General features: G+C 39.4%; 1 protein-coding gene across 2 annotated transcripts in view; it reads left to right on the forward strand.

The window, feature by feature from the left end:
• Positions 1 to 12,279, forward strand: part of LAD1 (ladinin 1) — a 303,504-nt gene extending 291,225 nt beyond the window's left edge. Inside the window, exons 11-12 of one of the 2 annotated variants that reach the window (XM_078644193.1) lie at positions 7,449 to 7,520; positions 9,414 to 12,279. In XM_078644193.1, the coding sequence (XP_078500319.1) occupies positions 7,449 to 7,520; positions 9,414 to 9,419 (78 nt within the window). In that variant the 3' untranslated portion in view covers positions 9,420 to 12,279. The remainder of the gene's footprint in view (positions 1 to 7,448; positions 7,521 to 9,413) is intronic. The other variant, XM_078644194.1, reaches the window with a different exon arrangement.
• Positions 12,280 to 20,619: the final 8,340 nt, after the last annotated feature.

The raw sequence follows: 20,619 nt of genomic DNA on the forward strand, positions 1-20,619 counted from the left end.
CAGGGAGGACCTGGCTTGGCAATTCAGGCTGGACTGTTCCCATGAGGCACAGGGTCAAGACTGATTTGCATATGGCTGGGTTCAAACTGGAATGGCATGGTGAGCAAAAAAAACTATGGATTTAGGCCCTGATATCTGTACTGGGATGAATGTATGACATTGTTCTGCATTCTGTACATCAACTGTTGTTTTTGCATTTGTCACCCCGAATGGGACCGGTATGCCCAGATGTGGGTCCTGTGCTCTACATGCCACTGGAACCAAGCTATCCTGGCAGAAGAGGGGTGAAACCCCGAAACTGGTCCTAGGATGCTTGTTTTCAATCCAGGGAGGATCTGGCTTGGCAATTCGGGCTGGACTGTTCCCATGAGGCACAGGGTCAAGACTGATTTGCATATGGCTGGGTTCAAACTGGAATGGCATGGTGAGCATAAAAAATGATGGATTTAGACCCAGACTGTACTGGGGTGAATGTATGACATTGTTCTGCATTCTGTCCATCAACTGTTGTTTTTGCATTTATAATCGAGTAATGTTTTTTTTTTTTTGAAAATGAAAAGGCAGCGATATTGTTTTTACTACACTTTGGCTGTGTTCTTTGTTAGGGCCTTAGATATAGGTAAGAAGTAGCTTTTATTGAAGTCCCCTTCCTATGACTACTTTGTAAATGTGATCATAGGTAGGGAAATATATTTATATTTTTTTCATATTTTCAAATACATTTATAGAGTGCTGAGCAAGCACCTAGTACTTAACATATTTTTTAAGAAATGATTCTTCTTTTAAAATTTATTTTAAGTTGTGTAGTATTTGTGTAGTATTTGTACCATATTTTGTAGGTATTTTTGTAGTACTCTGTACACTTTGTTTTATAGAATTAAATATGTTAGATATTGTAAATACACTATACTACACTATATTTATGAAATTTAGTGTATCACACAATTCCTAGTTAGTACCACTGTACTCTGTAAATATAAAACCTAATACCTGACTATATTTAAGGCCCTAAGCCAGGTCACTGACAAGGTGGCTTTAAAAATAACATGACTGCCTTAAACGTTTGTAAAGGCAGTCATTATCCAATCAGATAATGACTTGTCATCACTGTATACCACAGTACTTTTGCGAAATTTCCCAACATTTCTCTAAAGTACTGCGGTCACAGATATTACTAAGTTTAAGGGGCAAATTAATCATTATTTTTGCAGTCGCAAAGGAGCAGATTCACAGGGGCAGTTGGGATGCATCATCCCAAATGCAAAAATCGCTATTTAAGTAATTGCAAAATTTGCAATTACTTAAATTGCAATTGCATTTAGGGAATCGTAAATTGTGTTTCCCGCAATGCAACAAAAACAATTGCAATTTTGCGTTTTAAGAAACTCAAATTACCATCAACTTAAAGTTGACGGTAATTTGCGAAAACTGTGAAATGCACAAAAGTAAATTTTTCAAAGTTCTATGTTGCACCCAAACATGCCCTTGAAGCATGTGTATGTGCAACATATTTTTTTATTGTACTTTCAGGGGTGCATCAGGGAGTCCTTTTGGCACCCTTGAAAACACATGTGCAATTTGCGAGTCCCTCTCTGGTACTCCCAAATTGCGCATGCAATTCCCATTCATTCCTATGGGCCTTTAGGTCCATAGGAATGAATGGGAAGCCATTCCTTATTTGCGATTCACAATATACGAGACACAAATAAGGAATATGTAGGAATTACAATGTGTTTTGCAATTCCTACATGTATAAGGAATTGCGATTCCTAAATTGCGATTTCTAAAAAAAATCGTAATTTAGGAATTGAAATTCCTACGTTTGATGCATGTGGCCCTGAATGCCTTTTACCTTGAAAAATACTTACCCTACTTATCTGCAGTACCCTAAAAGATCATGCTCGTCTGAAATTGTCTTCTGTATATTCAGATAGAGCATATCTCAATTCAATTCAATTCAAATCCTTTATTCGATCTGACGCATAAGATCATAAAAGTATTTACAGTCACAGTTTAAGAAAAATATAGATAAAAATAGCGTAAGTCCTGACACCTAAAAATCTGCTAACATCCAATTTGGTTAAACTCCATTTCATCTATATACATATACAAATACAATGAGATTTGAAAACCAGTCCTAAATCGTGTTATGAGCCAACCTGCTTCCTCTTTTTCAAACATACCCATAAAAACGAAGCTAACGAGAACCACACAAAAGAATTCTGCAAGAATTTGAGAAAAAACAATGCTACGCGACAAAATTTAAAATAGTAACGCTTACAAATCAATACAATAAAATTATATTTTTCCTGGCGGTAAAGACCACAAAAGAATAAAAGATGAAAATCATTTTATGGGGATAATTTGTCACATGGACACAGGGAAAGATCAGAATGTTTATATTTCTTCCCTGGATATTCCACCATCAATGTTATCAAATTTATGCAAAATCTTAATAAAATATTGTGGGCTAGGGGTTCGGGCGGACCGGAATAACAGGTGTGGAGGCCGGATGTAGTGAGCTATGACGTAGCTTGCTTTATTGTTTTTCACAAAAGTCAGTGGGGGTGGGAGGTAAAGAAGCTGAGAGTTGGGATGAAGAAAACGTTCCTGGAAGTAGAGTCGTCGGGAGAGAGAAGGTCCGTGAAGGGTTCTGCTAGGCTGGATGTCTCTGGAGTAGATCCTTCTTCTCCAGGCCGGGTCCGGTGGTCCTCAGAGGTATATATATAAGAGAGAGAGAACAGGGCGATTAGTCCTCAAACGCAGGACTGCTTGAGTACTGTCACCAACACCAGGGGTGTGTGGAGGGCTAAGCGAGCGTGAGGAACGGGACGGTAGGGGCAGGAAGTGGAAGAAGAAAGAATGGGAAGGAAGAGGGTGGAAGTGGTGAGGGTTTAGGTGTGGGGTTCTCTATATTACCGGGCTCGTGACGTGGTCTATACAATATATACAGTGCATTAATGTTCTACAAGGTGAGGGGACACTCTATGTACACTACTATACAAATCCTCCTGTGAGCCAGGAGACAGGGTACTCACATGCCCCACCGCAACTCTCCCGCGAGTTGCGGCTGCTCTCCAGCCACCTCCTGGGGACTCCACCAGTCTTCGGTCCAGATATCCTTGTCCTCGCCTCCGGTCTTCTCTTCTCCGTAGCACACGCTACCTCCGTTCTCCACCTCAGGTTCTCCGCACGCTGTCTCCTGCCACAAGTCCGCCGCCTTGAACGCTCTCCCCTTGCTTCTGTCGGCTTTTCCGGGTTCCGGGTCGGGATCGAGGGAGGGACTTCCGGGGTCAGAACAAGGTGCTTCCGGTCTTCCGTCTGTTACGATAGGTTCCTGCAAGGGAGGAGAAATGGGAAGAGTCCGTGTTTTGCCAGGAACGCGGTACGGTCGGATTCAGAGACCAAGGAGTTCGTGTTGAGCCATCGCCCAAGGGAGGTAGGGGACGATTCCATTCCACAAATATATTTGTGATGTGGCAATGTAACACCAGCCAAATAAAAGTAGCTTCCCTCCTCCAGCACTGGGGTTAATTCATACAGACGAGCTGACTGTGTGTGGAATTTTTTTTTCTCTTCTTAAGTATTCGGCTCTCTGAGTGAATATCTCAATTACTTTTCGCTTTGTAATGGAGTTACAGGTGGATGGATCTTTAAAAAGGCGACTTAGACCGATTGCAGAAAGTTCTGACTCCACATACTTTATCCACCTAATCCTGCTGTAGTTGTCTGATTTTAAAATAGTTGTTATTACATTTTGGGTAAGGGGGACTGTGTCCCTACGCCATATAGAATGCCACAACAGGAGTGGTGTCATTTTGATAGAATCCATAATGTATGGTAGAGTCAGTTCCATTTGAAGCACATAATTCGAGTATGCCTGGGGTAGGGAAGTAAAAGACTTAAAAAATGTATTCTCAATGGATTACAGAGAATCGCTGGGAGCCATTCCCCATACTGCTGCCCCATACACCGCTGCCACCTTTGTTTTTACATGATACATTTTTTACATAGGAATTAGAGGTTTGGCTCCCAATCTTTTAGAAAATGTTTTCAATGCCACTAGACTTCTCTTCATACCCATTGCTCTGCCCTCTAGCAATTTGGGCCATGATTGATATTTATCAAAGAGAACACCTAAATATGGAAACGAGTCCACCACCTCAATTTTATCAGAGTCCATAAAGAAATATGGTGGTCTTTCTCGTTTCCCTGCCCCCGAAATAATTATAAAAGATTTGGTCTGATTGATCTAGTGAATTCATAAAAACCGCATAGGCCGATATATGATGCTGGAGCCCCATCCCAGTTCGGGCCATCAGAATGGCGTCATCAGCATATGCCAAGAACGGTAACCGCTGATGGTTGGGGAGCACGGTAACATCCAAGGCTGCGCCCTCAAGATGTTTTCCCACACTGTTGGTATAGATGGAAAATATAAACGGAGCCAGGACGCAGCCTTGCCTTACCCCTCTTAAGATCTTAAATGATCGGGTACACTCCCCATTCTTTCCGTAGCGGACTGGCGAAGAGGCGTCAGAGTACAGCTGTCTGATGAAGTCGACCAATGCCTGATCGATTCCCATCTCCTCCATTCTGTGTTTTTTGCAATTTCACCCCGAGTCTAGGGTGGGACACGCAGTCAAAAGCTGCCAACAAGTCTATAAAGGCAAGATAGATCTTCCCACCCTTGGCTCCGACATATCTATCCATGACCAATGAGAGGTTCAGGCATTGGTCTATCATGCCCTTACCCTCCTGGAAGCCATATTGGGACTCCATTAAAATATTCTTACTCCTCACCCAAGTCTCCACTTTTGTCAGAAGAAGGTGGGCCATGAGTTTGGGCGCCGTATCAATTAGCGAAATTGGCCGGTGATTTTTAGGATTACTTTTATCTTCCTTTTTGTAGACTGGGACAATGATGCTAGTTTTCCAAGATACGGGGGACCAACTATAGTGATTTATTAAAAACATTAGTTAGAAGGGGGACCCATATAGCCGTGTTCTCAAAGAAGAAGTCCATTGGAACACCATCGGGACCCGGGGCTTTCCCAGTACTGCAGGCCCTAATCCCATCCCTTACTTCTTTAGTAAGAAAAGAGAGAGGATTCCAAGAGATAATACGAACCGGTGGTATTGGGTAATCGGTTGCAGCAAAGGTACCTTTAAAGTGAGCCACCCACTCCTCTTCCCCTACATTGACATTGAGTGATGGATCATTAGACATTTTGAAAAACTTATATCCTAGTTGAGCAATGCACTCTCTGCCCCTTTATTTGACAGTTGTTTATTTCACGGCATATAGAAGAGACCGGAATCCCAACAGTTTTTATAAAAATATATAGTTTACCCAACAAACCCAGTACAAATCATGTCAGGAGGTTATTTATTATAAGAGCGAACCTTTTAAGGAATATCGTACCAGACTGTCATGAATTGCTTTCATTGAAGAATTATAAAGGCTTTGGTTTATAGCTAACCAACAAAGAACTCTATCATTTGGATAGTTTGGGTTTCTATCCTGAGGTGGATTTAAGATACAATATTACTTGGAAAACCTGGTTGCAGCTTGGCATCTCCGTTATCAGCATGGATAAAGAGCTCTGGTTCAGCCTTTTGAAAATGGAAACCTACTACAATTATGTCCAGCAGCTCTTGGGAGGAGAGGTCTTCTAAAAACGCTGTTTAAATTTAAACTTAGGGGTGTCAGCACCTGGTACTGAAATTTGTAGGTTAGCCAATATGCACTGTTCTATCAACATTTTGACAGAGTAGAGAAGGAAACAATGTTTCGGGTTACACCTCAAGAGTGAGAGGAATTAAGTTAATATAGTAATCGGTTATTCACGGTCGCTTTAGGAGAATGGAATTTTCATACTAGCTTCTCTATTATACTCTTTATTAACAGGTTTTACCGGTCTGTTACAAATCATTCTTTTAGATGCCATCTTGAGATGGAGGAGGAATGGCAGCATGCTATTGGCACTTGTCAAGCTCTTCATCATTTTCAGGACCAATTGTTTTATTTTCTAAGTTCTCAAATGAATAAGAGACATATACAATTTTGTTTGGCATAATTTAGAATTATTGTCTCAGGGATAAAATACATTTGTAGCAGAACAGACGTTTGTGTTCAGTGCTATGTCAGTAGCCCATTTGCTTATATTACAATCCTGGAAAACAATGGGATATCCCTCTTTTTTCATTGGCTGCTAAAAATGCATAGTGTAAACTTTTTTTTAAAATACTTTTTGCGAAAATAATTATTCAAAAGGCAGAAACATTAGAATGTGGTGCAGTTTCGGTCTGTATGAAATATGAGTGATGTGTTTTATTTTAGCAATACTCTATTTGGTTTCAGCTATTGTATTTATATGAGCTGACTGTCTGCTTCAATTTTTACGAAAATAATTTGTAATTGGTGATTACTGTTTGAAGGTTGTGTAAGAATTAGGGGTGGGCGTAATTTGCGTAATCACTGTACGCAAATCTCCGCGAAACGGTAAAAAATCTCAGCAAACACGCAGAAATTCCGCGAAAACGCAGAATTGCTTGTTCGTGATGCTTTTTTCCTGTTTGCAATTGCTGGTTGCGTGCTCGGGGGAAATATCTTGCGAACAGGAATTTTGAGATCGCGAACAAGCAAAAAATTTCGCGAAGTCGCGGAACGCAGAATTTTGGGCAATTTCGCGTTCTCTGTGGAACGCGAAATTACCCAAATTCCGCAAATTCCCGGTCGGAATGGAATTTACCGCCAAGGCCTAGTAAGAATGATCAAATAATTGATAATGTGTTCATACACTTTTGGTGCTATGAAATAATAATATTTTAAAAAATCAAGTACATGCAAGCATGGGCACTCTGTAAGCACTGGCTCTGCACATATTTAGATAAGCATCGAATCCCCATAACAGGAGGTACATAAAGTATTCCTTAAAAGGAGTTAAGCTTTGTCTCTCTATTTGCAATCTATTTGGTTGTCTATGTCCTTGACATGTGGTATGCAGTAGGCAGTGATGAAATGAACTTTTAAGAATTTCATCTATCACAAGAATTAAGTGCATAATAGGATGCACTATCAAAGCCACAAATTATTTTTCAAAGGTAGTCAGTTTGAGCAATAATAAAGCATGGAAAGCATCATAATGGAATAGAATTCCATCTTTTGCCAAGTGCTTACCTATGGAGTTTGTGATGCATCTACTATGAGTCATCCTTATGTCTTGGGGATATGTTTCAATAGGAGAAGCACTGAAAGTTACAGCTATGTGTATTATGTTTCCTAAAAGCAACATATGAAAATGTAAAATATGTTTAACTCTCTGTTGCTCTGCCATGCCCTGTTGCTTTAAGTTTAGTCATCAGCCAAAATATGTCCATCCACTACAGAGGTATTATTTTCATGCATTGAAATGTTAATGCCACAACTCTTGCTCTTTTAACAGGATGTGAAGACAGTAGACATTGCCTCTAAACGCAGTCTTTGGGAACAGAGATCCTCATCCACAGATACAAAGGTATTAAGAGTTTGTATCTAATGTCTCTCATGTCGATATCCCCATGGATTCTATGTCAGAATGCCTCCAACATGAATGCTACAATTCAACATTTATGTCAAAGTCTAAAAAAGCAAGATTCCAAAGGAACACATTTAGGTTTGTCCACAGCAAAGGTTGCGCTGGTCCAGGTGTAAGCTCAAACCCCAGTATGACATATAAGTTTACGTAACAAAATCCAAATGTCTCAGTCTTAAGGCAATCTATACTAAAGGACAACCCCCAATGGACTAGGTTGTAGCCTATATATATCATGGTCTTCTATTGACCGGATTTGTGTTTCTCTAAAGCTTGATACCCAAATCATCAGACTGTGTTAGTTTAAACTAAAATCACCAATGGGTCAAACATGCACAAAACAGGAGCTACAATGAGTGTACATAGCACAGTCTGCAATGGATTAAATATGTTTGTGTCTAAAACATGATTCTCCAAGAATCACATTAAAGTGCCCATACCTCCCTCACCATTGCATCCAATTTCAGTGTTTAAAATGTGATCATCAGTTGACAACATTTAAATATACTCTTGAAAGCGTAAATAAAAAATATTCTATTAATGCAATTTTTTACTACTATATTGAAGTCTTAAAATCTACCTATACTTATCTCGAATCCACAACGTTGACCTCCAACATATCAGCAAGGTAAACAGACTTGGAGTTAAGAATAGCAAATCAATGCCTATATACTTACCTTGACATCATGTTTTTGGTGATATGGAGAGTCAATTTATGTTCAATGAATATTATCGACCTTGATGTTGATACATACAATCACAGCAGTCACTCTTGTACCATGATCTACAGGTTATTTTCTACGTTCTCCATTTTACTCTATGTGATGGGCTAGATTACTTCCCCAAGTTTACATTTATTGGACGCTTGAGTTGCCTTCATCTGAAAAAGAATTGCCCTTCTATTTCATGCTTTTGTTTACACCAATGATGTCCTGACTTTCCTATTGTTTTCTCAAGTTCATTTAGTTTTCCAGTAACATGTCTCCTGCCTTCCACTGATCTGTCATGTTTACTACATATTAATATTAAATGTTTACCTGTAAATTATGAAAAACTTTATTTGTTAGTCAACTTTGCTCTGGCTGTAATTCTCTATCTGGATTATCCCACATTTTCTAAAATTGTAAAGTTGTATTTCTGTAGTAATTGTCTTTATTTGCATGCTATAATGGTCAGGTTCGCACCGTCTGTACTACATTGTTGCTAAATATAATTCATATTTGACAATGATAAAATGATTCACAAATGCAGGTGGAATGCTGTGTTATGGGTTTGTACAGAAACGGTGTGCAGTTTTTTGCTACAAAAGAATATTCCAAATACATGCAATAGATCACCATTTTACTGTTATTCTGTGGGACATTTTTATCAAGAACTGTATTTGTCATTTTATTTATTGCAGTGTTTATTCAGGAACATTGTTTATTTTGCACAGTGCAACATTGAATTAGGGCATATAAGTGGAAACACTATAGTGCAGTACTTATATGATAGTGATCTAGATTTGATTAACAAAATATCAGTGCACAGAACTTATCTTGGAGTTCTGTGATTCTGTACAAAACATTATGCAGTATTGTTAATACAGTTCTTTAAAATTGAGCATAATCTTTATTGAAATTGTATAGGTTTAAAACAATGTAAATTGGAAGTACTGTGGTAATAAGATGTATTTGCTATTCTATGTGATTTTGTAACATGGTGTACACTATACAAATAGACAATGACTCGTTTTGTTACCGGAGATTATTCTTAGTTTAGGTTTTAGTATTTGTTTTTCACCTTTTTGCATTAGTTGTAACTGACCATACTTGGTATTCATATGTCGTTTTCCAGCCATAGGTATTCCAGACCTGTATAGCGTGTAAAGGAGTCACCAACAGAGTGGACCATCTTACCTCAAGTGCGTGTGCCTCCTCTCTCCTGCAAAACCTCCTTCATGTTTGTTCTTCCAAGACACCAAGCAGATACTTCATGCAAATGATCAAGTAGTTCTTATGCACATTCAAGAACATAAAGAATGTCTCCTCTCCACAATCCTCAAACTCATAGGATGACAATCATTTGGTGAAAAGAACAAAGTTTTTTTTTTTTTATTCCTAGATAACAATGGTATTTACGCAACTTCCACTGAGCTCAGACTTTGATCTACTGTGCCTCACAGAAAATAATGGCTGCTGACAAAGACAAAAGTCACACACTTGTTGTGTTCAAGTGCACCAGGCCTTGCCTACTGAACTCTCTAGAAGTCATACAAATGGCAGTGGACTGTCCAGTTTTATGTTTGTTTTCAATCAGAGGGGTGTGACTCCTTCCAATATGTGTGTGGCATTCAGAGATAATGAAAGTTTATAAATGTGAGCATGCACCCCATTAACAACAGCTGGCTTCCATGGTTTTAATACATTAGATGTCTCTGCATTGTACTCACATATGTTGACTATATTTGTTTCAAACTTTTGTAAGGTTGTTAGTGTGTTGTGCTTAGTGTGTTTCATCAGTAGTTTTAGACTAATGTTAATTTGTGATCACGTTATATATTGCTTATGGCAGTCTCAAATAGTTGGTGCTTGATGTTCTAAAATGACACAAGCAAGAATCATCTTCAGTAAGCTCAGAGAAAATCAACCACAGCAAAACTAATGAACTAGGACAATGAAACACGATTGAGCAGTCTCTGTTAGTCTGGACCTATGTCTGATGAATTGAAGTCGTTTCCCAAGAAACCTTCAATAAAAGCCCTACATTATTACAGTTTGCTCTGTCATTCCATTAAGCATCCAAGAGGCACAGACGTCAAGAGCTTCACTGGAAAATCAAGTTCAGTGACCACATGTGAACACAATTAACAAACAAGTAGATCTTATTTAAAGGTGAGGAAATGGGCAAATCTTTGCATCTGCAATGGGCAAATTAATAGTGAAGTATCACTTACCTTCCTAGGTAAAAATGGCTTCAAAGATAAAAATTAATTTGTAACGTTTACACCTTTGTTTCTTTAGAATTTGATTGCAAGGCAGTAGAAGGGAATCAGCTATTCTAGAAGAATGCAATCTAGAGAGTGTAAATAGCTTTCATTTTTTGATGAAATATATTTTGGAATATTTAAATTAAATAATACATAAGGGGGCTCCCATTAATACATTTGATTAAGCAATGGAAGGTTTTCAAAGTTACTATTCAGGTGAAGGGATTTCTGCCTCATGAATTGTAAAAAAAAAAATGACATTTATTATTTAAGCTAAGCCCCTTTTGGGATGTTTTAATTAATTGCTGTAAATGAGTACAACATAATTTTAGGTTGAATGAAAATAATATGTCAGGAAATCAATTCTAAATAGAATTCAGTTAAAATATTTCTAAAATGTGGAGAGCGAGGGACATAAAAATTAGGTACAACTAAGAAGTTCACAGTAATTATAAACAATGCAATAGAAGTAACACTGCTACTTATACCTCACTTGCCAGGCTGTTCCTGTGGTCCAGCTACGTATTTGCTTGTCCTTAATCCTTTGCTGATTAACCTCTATCTGCCATAGTATTTTTTCCTGCTTCTTTTTATTATACACGTGGAAGGTTAATTCAGCATGAGTTTATGTTGAATTCATAAGATGATCAGTCCAAATCATCAGATCTAAATACAGTTAATGACTTACCTTTTTTTAAAACACTGGAGATACTATGGATTTTGACGCCATTAAATTAAATTTAGATATATTGAAATAGATTTTGTCTGCCATTAATTTAATTTAGATATGAGAAGTAAGATGTCATTCCCTAGATAAACATCACTCAATGTATACCTCTATATAAAGTAATCTGCAGAAAATGTTTAATCAATTATAGTGTGTATACATTGTGATGCATAGATAGCACTTGGTCATCCCAGTTGCAGAAATATAAATCCCATTACATCCTATGGGATTTATATTTTGGTGGTCAGGATATTCGTCACCGTTGAGACGTACTAACCCGTCCTCTGAAATCTAAATCAGGCCCTTAGCGACAAAGTGTATGTGAAACAATGCACAGGGCTTTGATTGTAGCTCCTCCATAGTCAGATGCCAGTGCAATTGCTTCATAAGTGGTAAAGCTTCAACTCAAGGGGCCCATTCATAAACTTGGCTGCAGAGCGTTGCATTACCAGACGCATTAAGCTAAAGCCTTTAGTAAGCCTGGAACACATGATCTAAGTAACTGCAGAATATACTGTAGCTAAAATGTTTTGAGGTACAACAGCTTTGGCTAGGTGCAGTCATAAAGGACACATACTGACAAAGCTATAGAAAAGGTGTATATTTTTAAGATTTACATACACATGGACCTTGCAAAACACCTGGACTAAATTGTGATGTACACGCTGTACTGCAACATAGAACAAAGAATATAGATTTTAATTTTTTTTGTCATTGCTACATAGTTTTGCATTTATGATGGACATATTTTAAAAGAGCTTCTTTTTGATGCATTTGTAATGAAATGTGTTTTAATGAAAAAATTTAAAACATTCATTAAAATGTGGTACCAAATGTAAATATTAATAAAGTGATTGTATAGCCGCTTTCAAGCAAGTTAAAAAATATATATTTCCTCTAGCTTAATGAAATTGAAAACACATGCTGAAAAAACATGATTCAATATATTTAAATCCAAATTTCTTATAAAGAGTCAAGCTATTTTCAATAAACAAAATATATGTTCAGCAGTATGTCCGATATCAATGTCTGGATGGTTTGCTGGAGGTTTGCGTTACATACAAGACACCAGACCTACACTGTCACTTTAAATAGAAAATATTTTTACCATACAGACCATGCTCTAGGATGTTGGGGTAATTATCACAGACATTATTCATTAGAATAAATTAGCTTCAAGGCAAGTATCGGAAACATTAAAAAGTGGCTTAATCTAGATGGCGCTGTGGAACTTTGTTGATGCATCAATAATAGACCTATGTGCTGTAAAAAGACAGTAGTAATAACAGCTAATTTAATTGCTAAATATCCTTTAAATGTAACAATTCAAGAAAACCACTATAAGTCATGTATAATATAATTACGGAGAAAACGCTTTTCAGTGCTGTACATAAAATCAAAAGCAACCCAGTTTTACAGCATAAAAATACAATGCAAGAAAATATAACAAACAAAAATCAAAAAACTAAAGCACTCATGCGGGCTTAAAAAATCATTGAAATGCTGTACAGAGGTCACACAACCTACAAGGTTTACTATATAGTTGTAAAAAAATAATAATAATACCTTCATAAGACCGGTCACTCCAGAGTCTGAGGAGCAGCCCTCTAACTGGCTGCATCCATTGAGATGCTGACACTGACAGGGCGGAGCAGTATATTTACCCCACCATTTGTTAAGCGTGAAGACAAGTGACACACTGCTTGCTGCATGAACCCAAAGCCTCAAGAACATTGTCCTGCCTCTGTTAAGTCTTCTCTGCTGACGTAACTGTATTCTCCTTTTCTGAAGCCACAGATTGATGAGGTTGTTGCTTGAAAAAACTCCACACTAACTGCAGAAACATGTTTGCAAGAATGTCCAATGGCTGGATAATCTGTCACACAGATCAACAATTGAAGACAACCTTGAAACATTCAAAAATTACAGATATCTTAAAACGCATATTTAATTGACCTTGCACCATAACTGGTCATGGTTAAGAAGATAGCTCTTGTGAGGATCAAAAATATATAGGGTTTCAGTTGTGAAGTAAAGAAAAGAGAATTCATTTTCTAGGTCTGAGGCACACTTAGATGAAAAGCTACAGGAGTAACCTGATGAGTGATGAACAAATGACCAAAATATCACAATCGAGGCTTGACTAGCAAGGTATGAACAGATAGAAAGCAAGAGAATAGCCAAATTTTAATACCAGTAGCAAAACTAGAAGAAGTTGATCTCTGCTTGATGGCATGTTTATCAATTTTGATTTTAGAGTGATGTAAGTTTTCCAAAACCAATTGTCTTTGTCTCTGCAATGATTGATATAATCAGTAGCTATTGAAAACATAGAATCCACAGAAGGTGAAGAACTGAAACTCGGGGAAGAAAACCCTTGAAACGGAAAAATAGTGAAACCGTACCGTTTTGAGTAAGAGAGAGCCGGAGAGAGGAAGATCAGCTATGAAGTAAATATCAATTATGTTCCATGATGCATGCACCAAGGGTCAAGGCTGCACATATCCAAGAGGTTTTCAATATAGCAACTTATTTTGAGCATAATTGTTCTAGAGTAGCAGAATTAAATGTATACCGCCAAAAACCAAAAGAACATGGTCCAAATTCCACTATGGCCAAAACACTTTCCTCAGTAGGGATAAAAATATCTTGTTGAAGCACAAACCAATATGTCATAATAGTGAAGTCTTGAGATGAAGGTCCTCTAATTCTTTAGGATTCAGTCTCTTTACCACTTTCTTAAATGGACTGAACAATTCCAACCATACACGGAGAAGGAATTACAGGTTATGTACAAATAACAACTCCTAAATAACCAAAAGCAAGGCATCAGTCAAAAAAGTATTTGACCCAGAAACAAATTGTTTGATGAAATCACACTGTTCAAAGAAAAATGCACTGTTAATGACTGTCTTTACATCAATGATTTTGTAAACACTGAGAGCCACATGTACAAAAGGTTTTAGCAGTCTCAAATGTAGAAACCCGCGTTAGCAACCACCATTCCTGTATTTTTAGTGATTCCCAATGGGTCGCAAATTGCAACCTACCTCATGAATATTGATAAGGTAAGTCAATTGCAACCAGATTAGGAATCACTAATTGTGTCTGAGACACATTAGTGCATCACATTTTGTGACTTTCTTATCACGAGTAACATAAAGTCGCAATCAGGAACTTGCAAAATGAAGCGGTCGTACATGTGGCCCAAAATTCCTATCATCAAATGGAATTTCAAAGTCCTCCCTGGTGACGATATATAGATGTCTTCATTCAGCACAATTAATATTTATGGCTAATAACTCTCTAAGACTGAACAATCCCAATCACCATAAAACAAAACATGAGACAAAAATGATGCCCATCGCTTTACTTTCAATTGCACAAGACAGTCCCCACTGCCTTCCAGAGGAGGCATCAGTCTCTACAATAACTTTTTTAAAGGTGTATCTGACTACAATCCAACAGCTTGACTAAACAAATGTTTGAAGGTATTATATGGTGTTAAAGCTCTAGCATCCCAGCGAAAACCTTTCTTTGTGTTTCTGTTAATACACAAGTGATGTTACTGATTAAATATGCAAAGTCTTTGCCAAATGGGTGATAAAAGTTTTCATAACCAAGAACTCCTTGGGTTTCATTGACATTGGTAGAAGTCCAGTCAAGGATGGTTGATACTTTCTTTGGGTCCAAAGGTAAACTAGATGCATTCAACCTCAATTCAATTTAGTTAATGTCATGGCTGCTATGAAGACACAGATGCAGTCTTGACCCAAAGAAAGCTTTTGCGCAATAAGTAATCTAGTTCTTCAGCCCATCTCCTGTGCAACAATAAGATGGACACGCCCAACCCAGGAGACAACTGACTTGACCGTCTAGGCATTCGGGGACACAGTTAAGATAAAAGCCATGCTGGAAAGCCACCAGCTTGCCTGCTGTTCTTCACTTACCTGCAATACTTACCAGGAATATTGATGTCTGATGAAACTCTCCCCTGCTGAAACCTTTATCCTGCCCGTTCAGGTTGCGGGTTACCTGATTTGAAATCCTTGAATCTTCAGCCTTGTCTCCAGCCTTTCAGGGTGCCTTGGAGTTGGCAATTGCTTTCAGCAACATAACTGCTTCAAAGAAAGCATGTGGGACTCTATTAAGAAAAGCAAATACTCTTATCATCACATAGACGGTTGCTCCAAACTGGTAAGGTGCATGCTTGAAGTGCAAGCACATGCTTAATGGATGCCAGTGAGAGGGAATTATCCCTTCTGAAATTTTCTGAAGTGACTAAAAAAAAGGAAAGAGGCTTTGAGTGAATAATTTAACAAACCATTAATGTTTGTATTTAAGACTATGTCCCTGAGAGTTTCTGTGGGACATTCTGGAACTCATATATAAATTTTTACCTTGAGATAATTTCCAAGAAGGTATACAGGAATGATGTGATAATTCCTGCATATTCATGTATGGTGTTGATCCTCCCTATGTGGTCATCATAGGCACTTATAGGATTCCTAAAATAACTTGTATGTCATTAACATTTATCAGAATTATTTACTAATGGTTTCTTACAGGGCATATCACATGTACTCATCTTCATTCTAACACTTAGATTCAAAAGCGGGAAAGAGGAAAGTTTGTGGTAAGTGGAATACAAGAAAGATAATATGGTTGTTATTTTCCTATCAAAATACTGTTACTAATCTTTTGCCCTTTATTTTGTTAGATGGACGTATTCCTGAGCTATAGTAACCAGGAAAGAGGAACTATATCCAGAAGATCAAAATAGTAGATAAAACTTCTTTCTCTTCTTTTTTCATCGACTTCCTTATTCCCCTAGGCAGCGACATTCTCCTGATTCTTGACTTGTAATCAGACGGGGTGAGTGTTTAAGAGGTATAGGGAACCTTGTTCTGGAATATATCTCTCTCCCACAGGATTGCACTGCCTAGGAGGAAAACTAATTAGTTAGTCAGTGATAAAACATTACACGTAATATCCTATATCTCAAATTCACAGTACTCAGTCATACGTTTAAATGACAGTGCCTATACTAACGTTTTATGTTTTTTAGAACAAAGGTTTAGCAAAAACAAAAAAAATCATTCAGATAAATTAGCGCCAGATGATGTACAACATTAGAAAATCTTGGATCCGTAAAATGCCGAAAAGTGACTGGAGCATTGCAAAACCTTAATGGCATAACATGGCATTAAAAATGCAAAATGGGTTAGGAAAATACATTTTCTTCTAGTCGACCATTTTTATATGCAAAAGATAATAAGCACCTTGCAAATCAAGTTTGGTATATATTTATAATCCTTATACTGATTACAAACTGTTTTTCAAGAGGTATAACATATAGATCATTGACTGCAATTTTATTAAATCGCATACAACCAATGCAGGGTTCCAATGGTTCTTTGGAAAACAACAGGAATAAGGGCCTGATTTTGATGCCAGTCAGACTTGCGTCAGAACGGCACTGTGGCAGAAGCAGGACCGCCCGACTAGTAGTTGGCGGTCCTGCTGCCCGCATTACAATGCTACCACCTTCACAGCGGTTCCAATGTATATACTTTGTATTGCGGCATGTGCTGCGGGCTGCAGCACATGCTGCAGCACAAAATATACACATCTTACATTTCCCTGCACTATGTAGCAGGCACCACGTGGCGCCTGCCACATGAATGAATGAATAAATGAAAGAGCATTTATAGAGCGCGCAGCTAGTCAGAAAGCGTGTCCCAGCGCTGAAAAGACTCTATCAGGCCTTCTGCTGCCCCTAGGAGCGGGAGACCGGGAGTTAGTTATGGAAAAGTCAGGTTTTATGCATTTTCCTGAAAATGGCTACATCAGACACTTTCATGAGCGTCAGTGAGAGATGGTTACAGGCGTGGGCTCCACGGAACCGAAAGGAACGGCCGCCGGATCGGGCGCGGCTTATCCTGGGGACGAATGCCAGGCTCAATGTGGAGGACCTCAGGGTTCTTGGCGGCACATAGCACATGACTCTCCTGAGATGGAGCAGCAGGGATATGTAGGGAGGCACCGTAGGTACCCCACGTGGCCCATATTGGAGGCCAAGGAGTGAAGGGGGCCCTGCTGAGGGCCCCCAAGTAATTTATTTCCTGCCTTTTCAAGGCGAGTTAACCGCCATGAAAGGGCCAGCAGAAAGGGACATCCAAATCCCTATGGCGGTGCCTGAGCAGACACCGCACCATTGTAGTGAATAGGAGTCCGACAGCCGCACTGACGGGATCCTTGTTCCTGGCGGACACAGCGGTCTTTCGACCGCCAGTCATGATCGGACCACCTGTATCATAATGCGGCAGTTGGATCAGATGTGCTGGATGGTGGTGGGACTGTTACCAACGGCCTGGCGGTGGCAGTACCACCACCATCGTAATCAGGCCCAAAGTCTTAAGAATCTCCTTTTCAACATCATACAAGGAATATTTTACTTCTTTGATAGATGACTAATAATTATCTGAAACATATCAATAGTAATGACAAAGCAGTGATGATAATGATATTGGTCTGGTAGCCCAACTGACATAGGGAGTGTCCCTCTTTAACCACAGGATTCAATAACCATGGAGTATGTAGGAGAGTGTATTATATTAAAAGAAAGCATTTCAGTATGGTCTCCAAAAGAAACTTGTAATGGTAGAGATGTCTCTCTAACAGGCACATGAACCCAATGACATACTGTTCACACTCTGCACTGTCACAACCCCGTTTCTGGATCTATTAGGAATTTTATTTTTAAGAACCCAATCTTGATAAACTAACATTCCACATGCTTCCCAATCCAGAAATGCAAGAGCATAATAGTCTTTCCTTCAGTTTTCAAGGCAATAGACCAGACTAATCTGAACCAACCATGGTAGAGGCCATAAAAGGAAGCCAACATACAAGTTCTCTTTCTCTTTTTCCCTAGATATTTGATTCTTCCTCAAGTCCGTTTTAAGACGTATAAGCACAAATCGTATGTCTGGAGTTACCACCACATAAACATTGACATGCCTTTCTTCCAAGTGCCTTTTTGTCCTGTGGCAAAGGACCCCCGAAAGTTCCCTTTTGATAAGATTTGTCTTGGGATGAAATACCTACATGTTTTACATAGTTTTAGACAATACAGAAAAACCCACTCAAGAACAATTTTGAATGAAGCAGGACAAGGATGACAAACCAGCTCATCTTTAATATCTTCTTTTTAACTCACTCAAAACAACATTATTTGAGTTCTCTTGAATCCATGTAATCTCAGTTGCCAGTTGACTAAACCAAGTCATAAGTGAATACTCCATTCCAACTTTTTGATTATCACATAACACTTCTTCAGCAACATGTTTCACATCAGGGTGTTCTAATATCTTCTTAAAAGCAAGCAAGACGATATCATAACTATCTAGGTGTCCCAGGTCAGGGGAACCCTCCACAGTAAGGTCAATGCTAGAGGTACTAACAGAGGGTGCCGAAGAACTGACAGAACCAGAGTCCTTTAGTAAAGCTTTAAGGGATGGTTTTATTTTGGTATAAGAACGTCTTTGTCTGCTCGTTATCCGCTCTCTCGCGAAAGCGGCGGGGTCAAAGGGCGGTCTCCGTGATGGCTCCAGGTTGCTTCACCGGATCCACGGGCAGTTGGTGATTCTTGACTGTAGTCGCTCCGGAGCCCCAAAACAAAAGGAGAACAGGGAGTCAGGCATCCGTAATTATATCGATTTCATAGGGCCGGGAGTGAGGGACACAACAGGTGACAGTGCACTTCGGTTCCCGCAGTCTAGGAGTGCTCGTGTTGGGGGATAGGTTGGGGGATATTTACACTGGACCGTGCACGCTAGGGAGGCGGTGGAGGTGAGACGTGTTGCGCCACCCAACCCGCTACCCGGCCCCGTACCTGTTGCAGCCACGCCCCTCCCCTGGGTGCGTGGCAGGGCGACTCGTGGGTCCGTTGGCCTCCGGGCTTCGTCTCAGCTTCTCCTCTTCTCTCCTCCCGTCGCAGGTCGCCGATAGCGTTCTCTTCTCCAGTGTCAACTCTCTGTCCTCCTCGCTCTTCTGGGAATACGCCATCTGTTCTCTCCAAGTCTCCTCTTCCTTTTCCGGGTTCCGGCCGGGCAGGGGGCGGGGCGTCGTGAGCCCATGCTGCGGAATTAAAGGGCCCGTCTTCCTCCCTCTCGATCGGCCACCCAGACTCTTGTTCGTCTGTGCAGGAGAGATCTGGCAGCTGTTGGGGACCAAAGGCAGGAGGTGAAAGGGCGGTGGCGTCCCTCCAATTGTATAATAGATCAGTATTGGTAACGGCATGCTCCGGGACCCCTTCACACTAGGTAAGAATCCGAGGCAAAGACTAAATAAACTATCTAAGCGAATGCAGCTCAGGGAAGCAACTAATTAAATACCTCACCTTTGATGAGCGTACATGGCAAAAAGCACAATGCACTGTTTGACAATCTTCAAAATGGACCCTGAATTCTGAACTCTAAAGTTGCCCATACATTTTTCTTCACACCTCAAATTATTTGTTATCTGAGTCTCATGGAGTGGATCAGTTGTGTTCCCTTTGTTCCACAAGCGAAACATCATTAATCCATCTGATTATCATCTGATATCCCTTACAGACACCACACTAGGGCTGAAATGTTTGCCAACCTCTAGATGGGAGAACTTGAGATATGAGTGAAGTGCAGTAGTTGTGGTCTTGAGATGCTTCATACCGTGCCTTCCAATGACCGGTCACATCTATAATGTTCATTGGAACATTCGCTCATTCCATAGCATGTGTTCAAGTTGCAGAGATTCTAAAAGAATCCTCTGGATCCCCATTTAATTGGCTGCCAGCTCATTGCAAAGTGAGCGCTAAATAAAAACAACAATGCTTACCTTGAAGTAACTCCTGCAGTATCCAAATTGGCAACAAAAATGGAACTGTGATGCGGAAGGGTAAGATCGTCCCTCAATTAGTGAGCAGAAATAAAATTGGGAAATTGCACATAGAGGACATTTAGTAGGCTAGAGTACCAGGAACAAAATGAGATCAATGTATTGGCGACCTTATATGAAGAATAATGTAATTTAAGAGGTAACATTTTGAAAATGTTGTCAAAGATCTGATAAGATTACGAATAAAGGGCTCGTTGGTCGAACAATACAAATAGACATTACCAAATAGCAATTTTTCGAATTGCTATTTGGTAAGCGCTATCACTAATGTAAAAAGGGGTTATTTAGCCCCAGTACCTAAAATAGCGATTTATAGTGGGTTGCAAATACACCTACCTCATGAATATTATTAAGGCATGTCACAATTTGTGACCCACTATGATATGATGCCATCACATGGATGGTGG

This window comes from Lissotriton helveticus, chromosome 5_1 (genome assembly GCF_964261635.1).
Source record: "Lissotriton helveticus chromosome 5_1, aLisHel1.1, whole genome shotgun sequence".
NCBI lineage: Eukaryota > Metazoa > Chordata > Amphibia > Caudata > Salamandridae > Lissotriton > Lissotriton helveticus.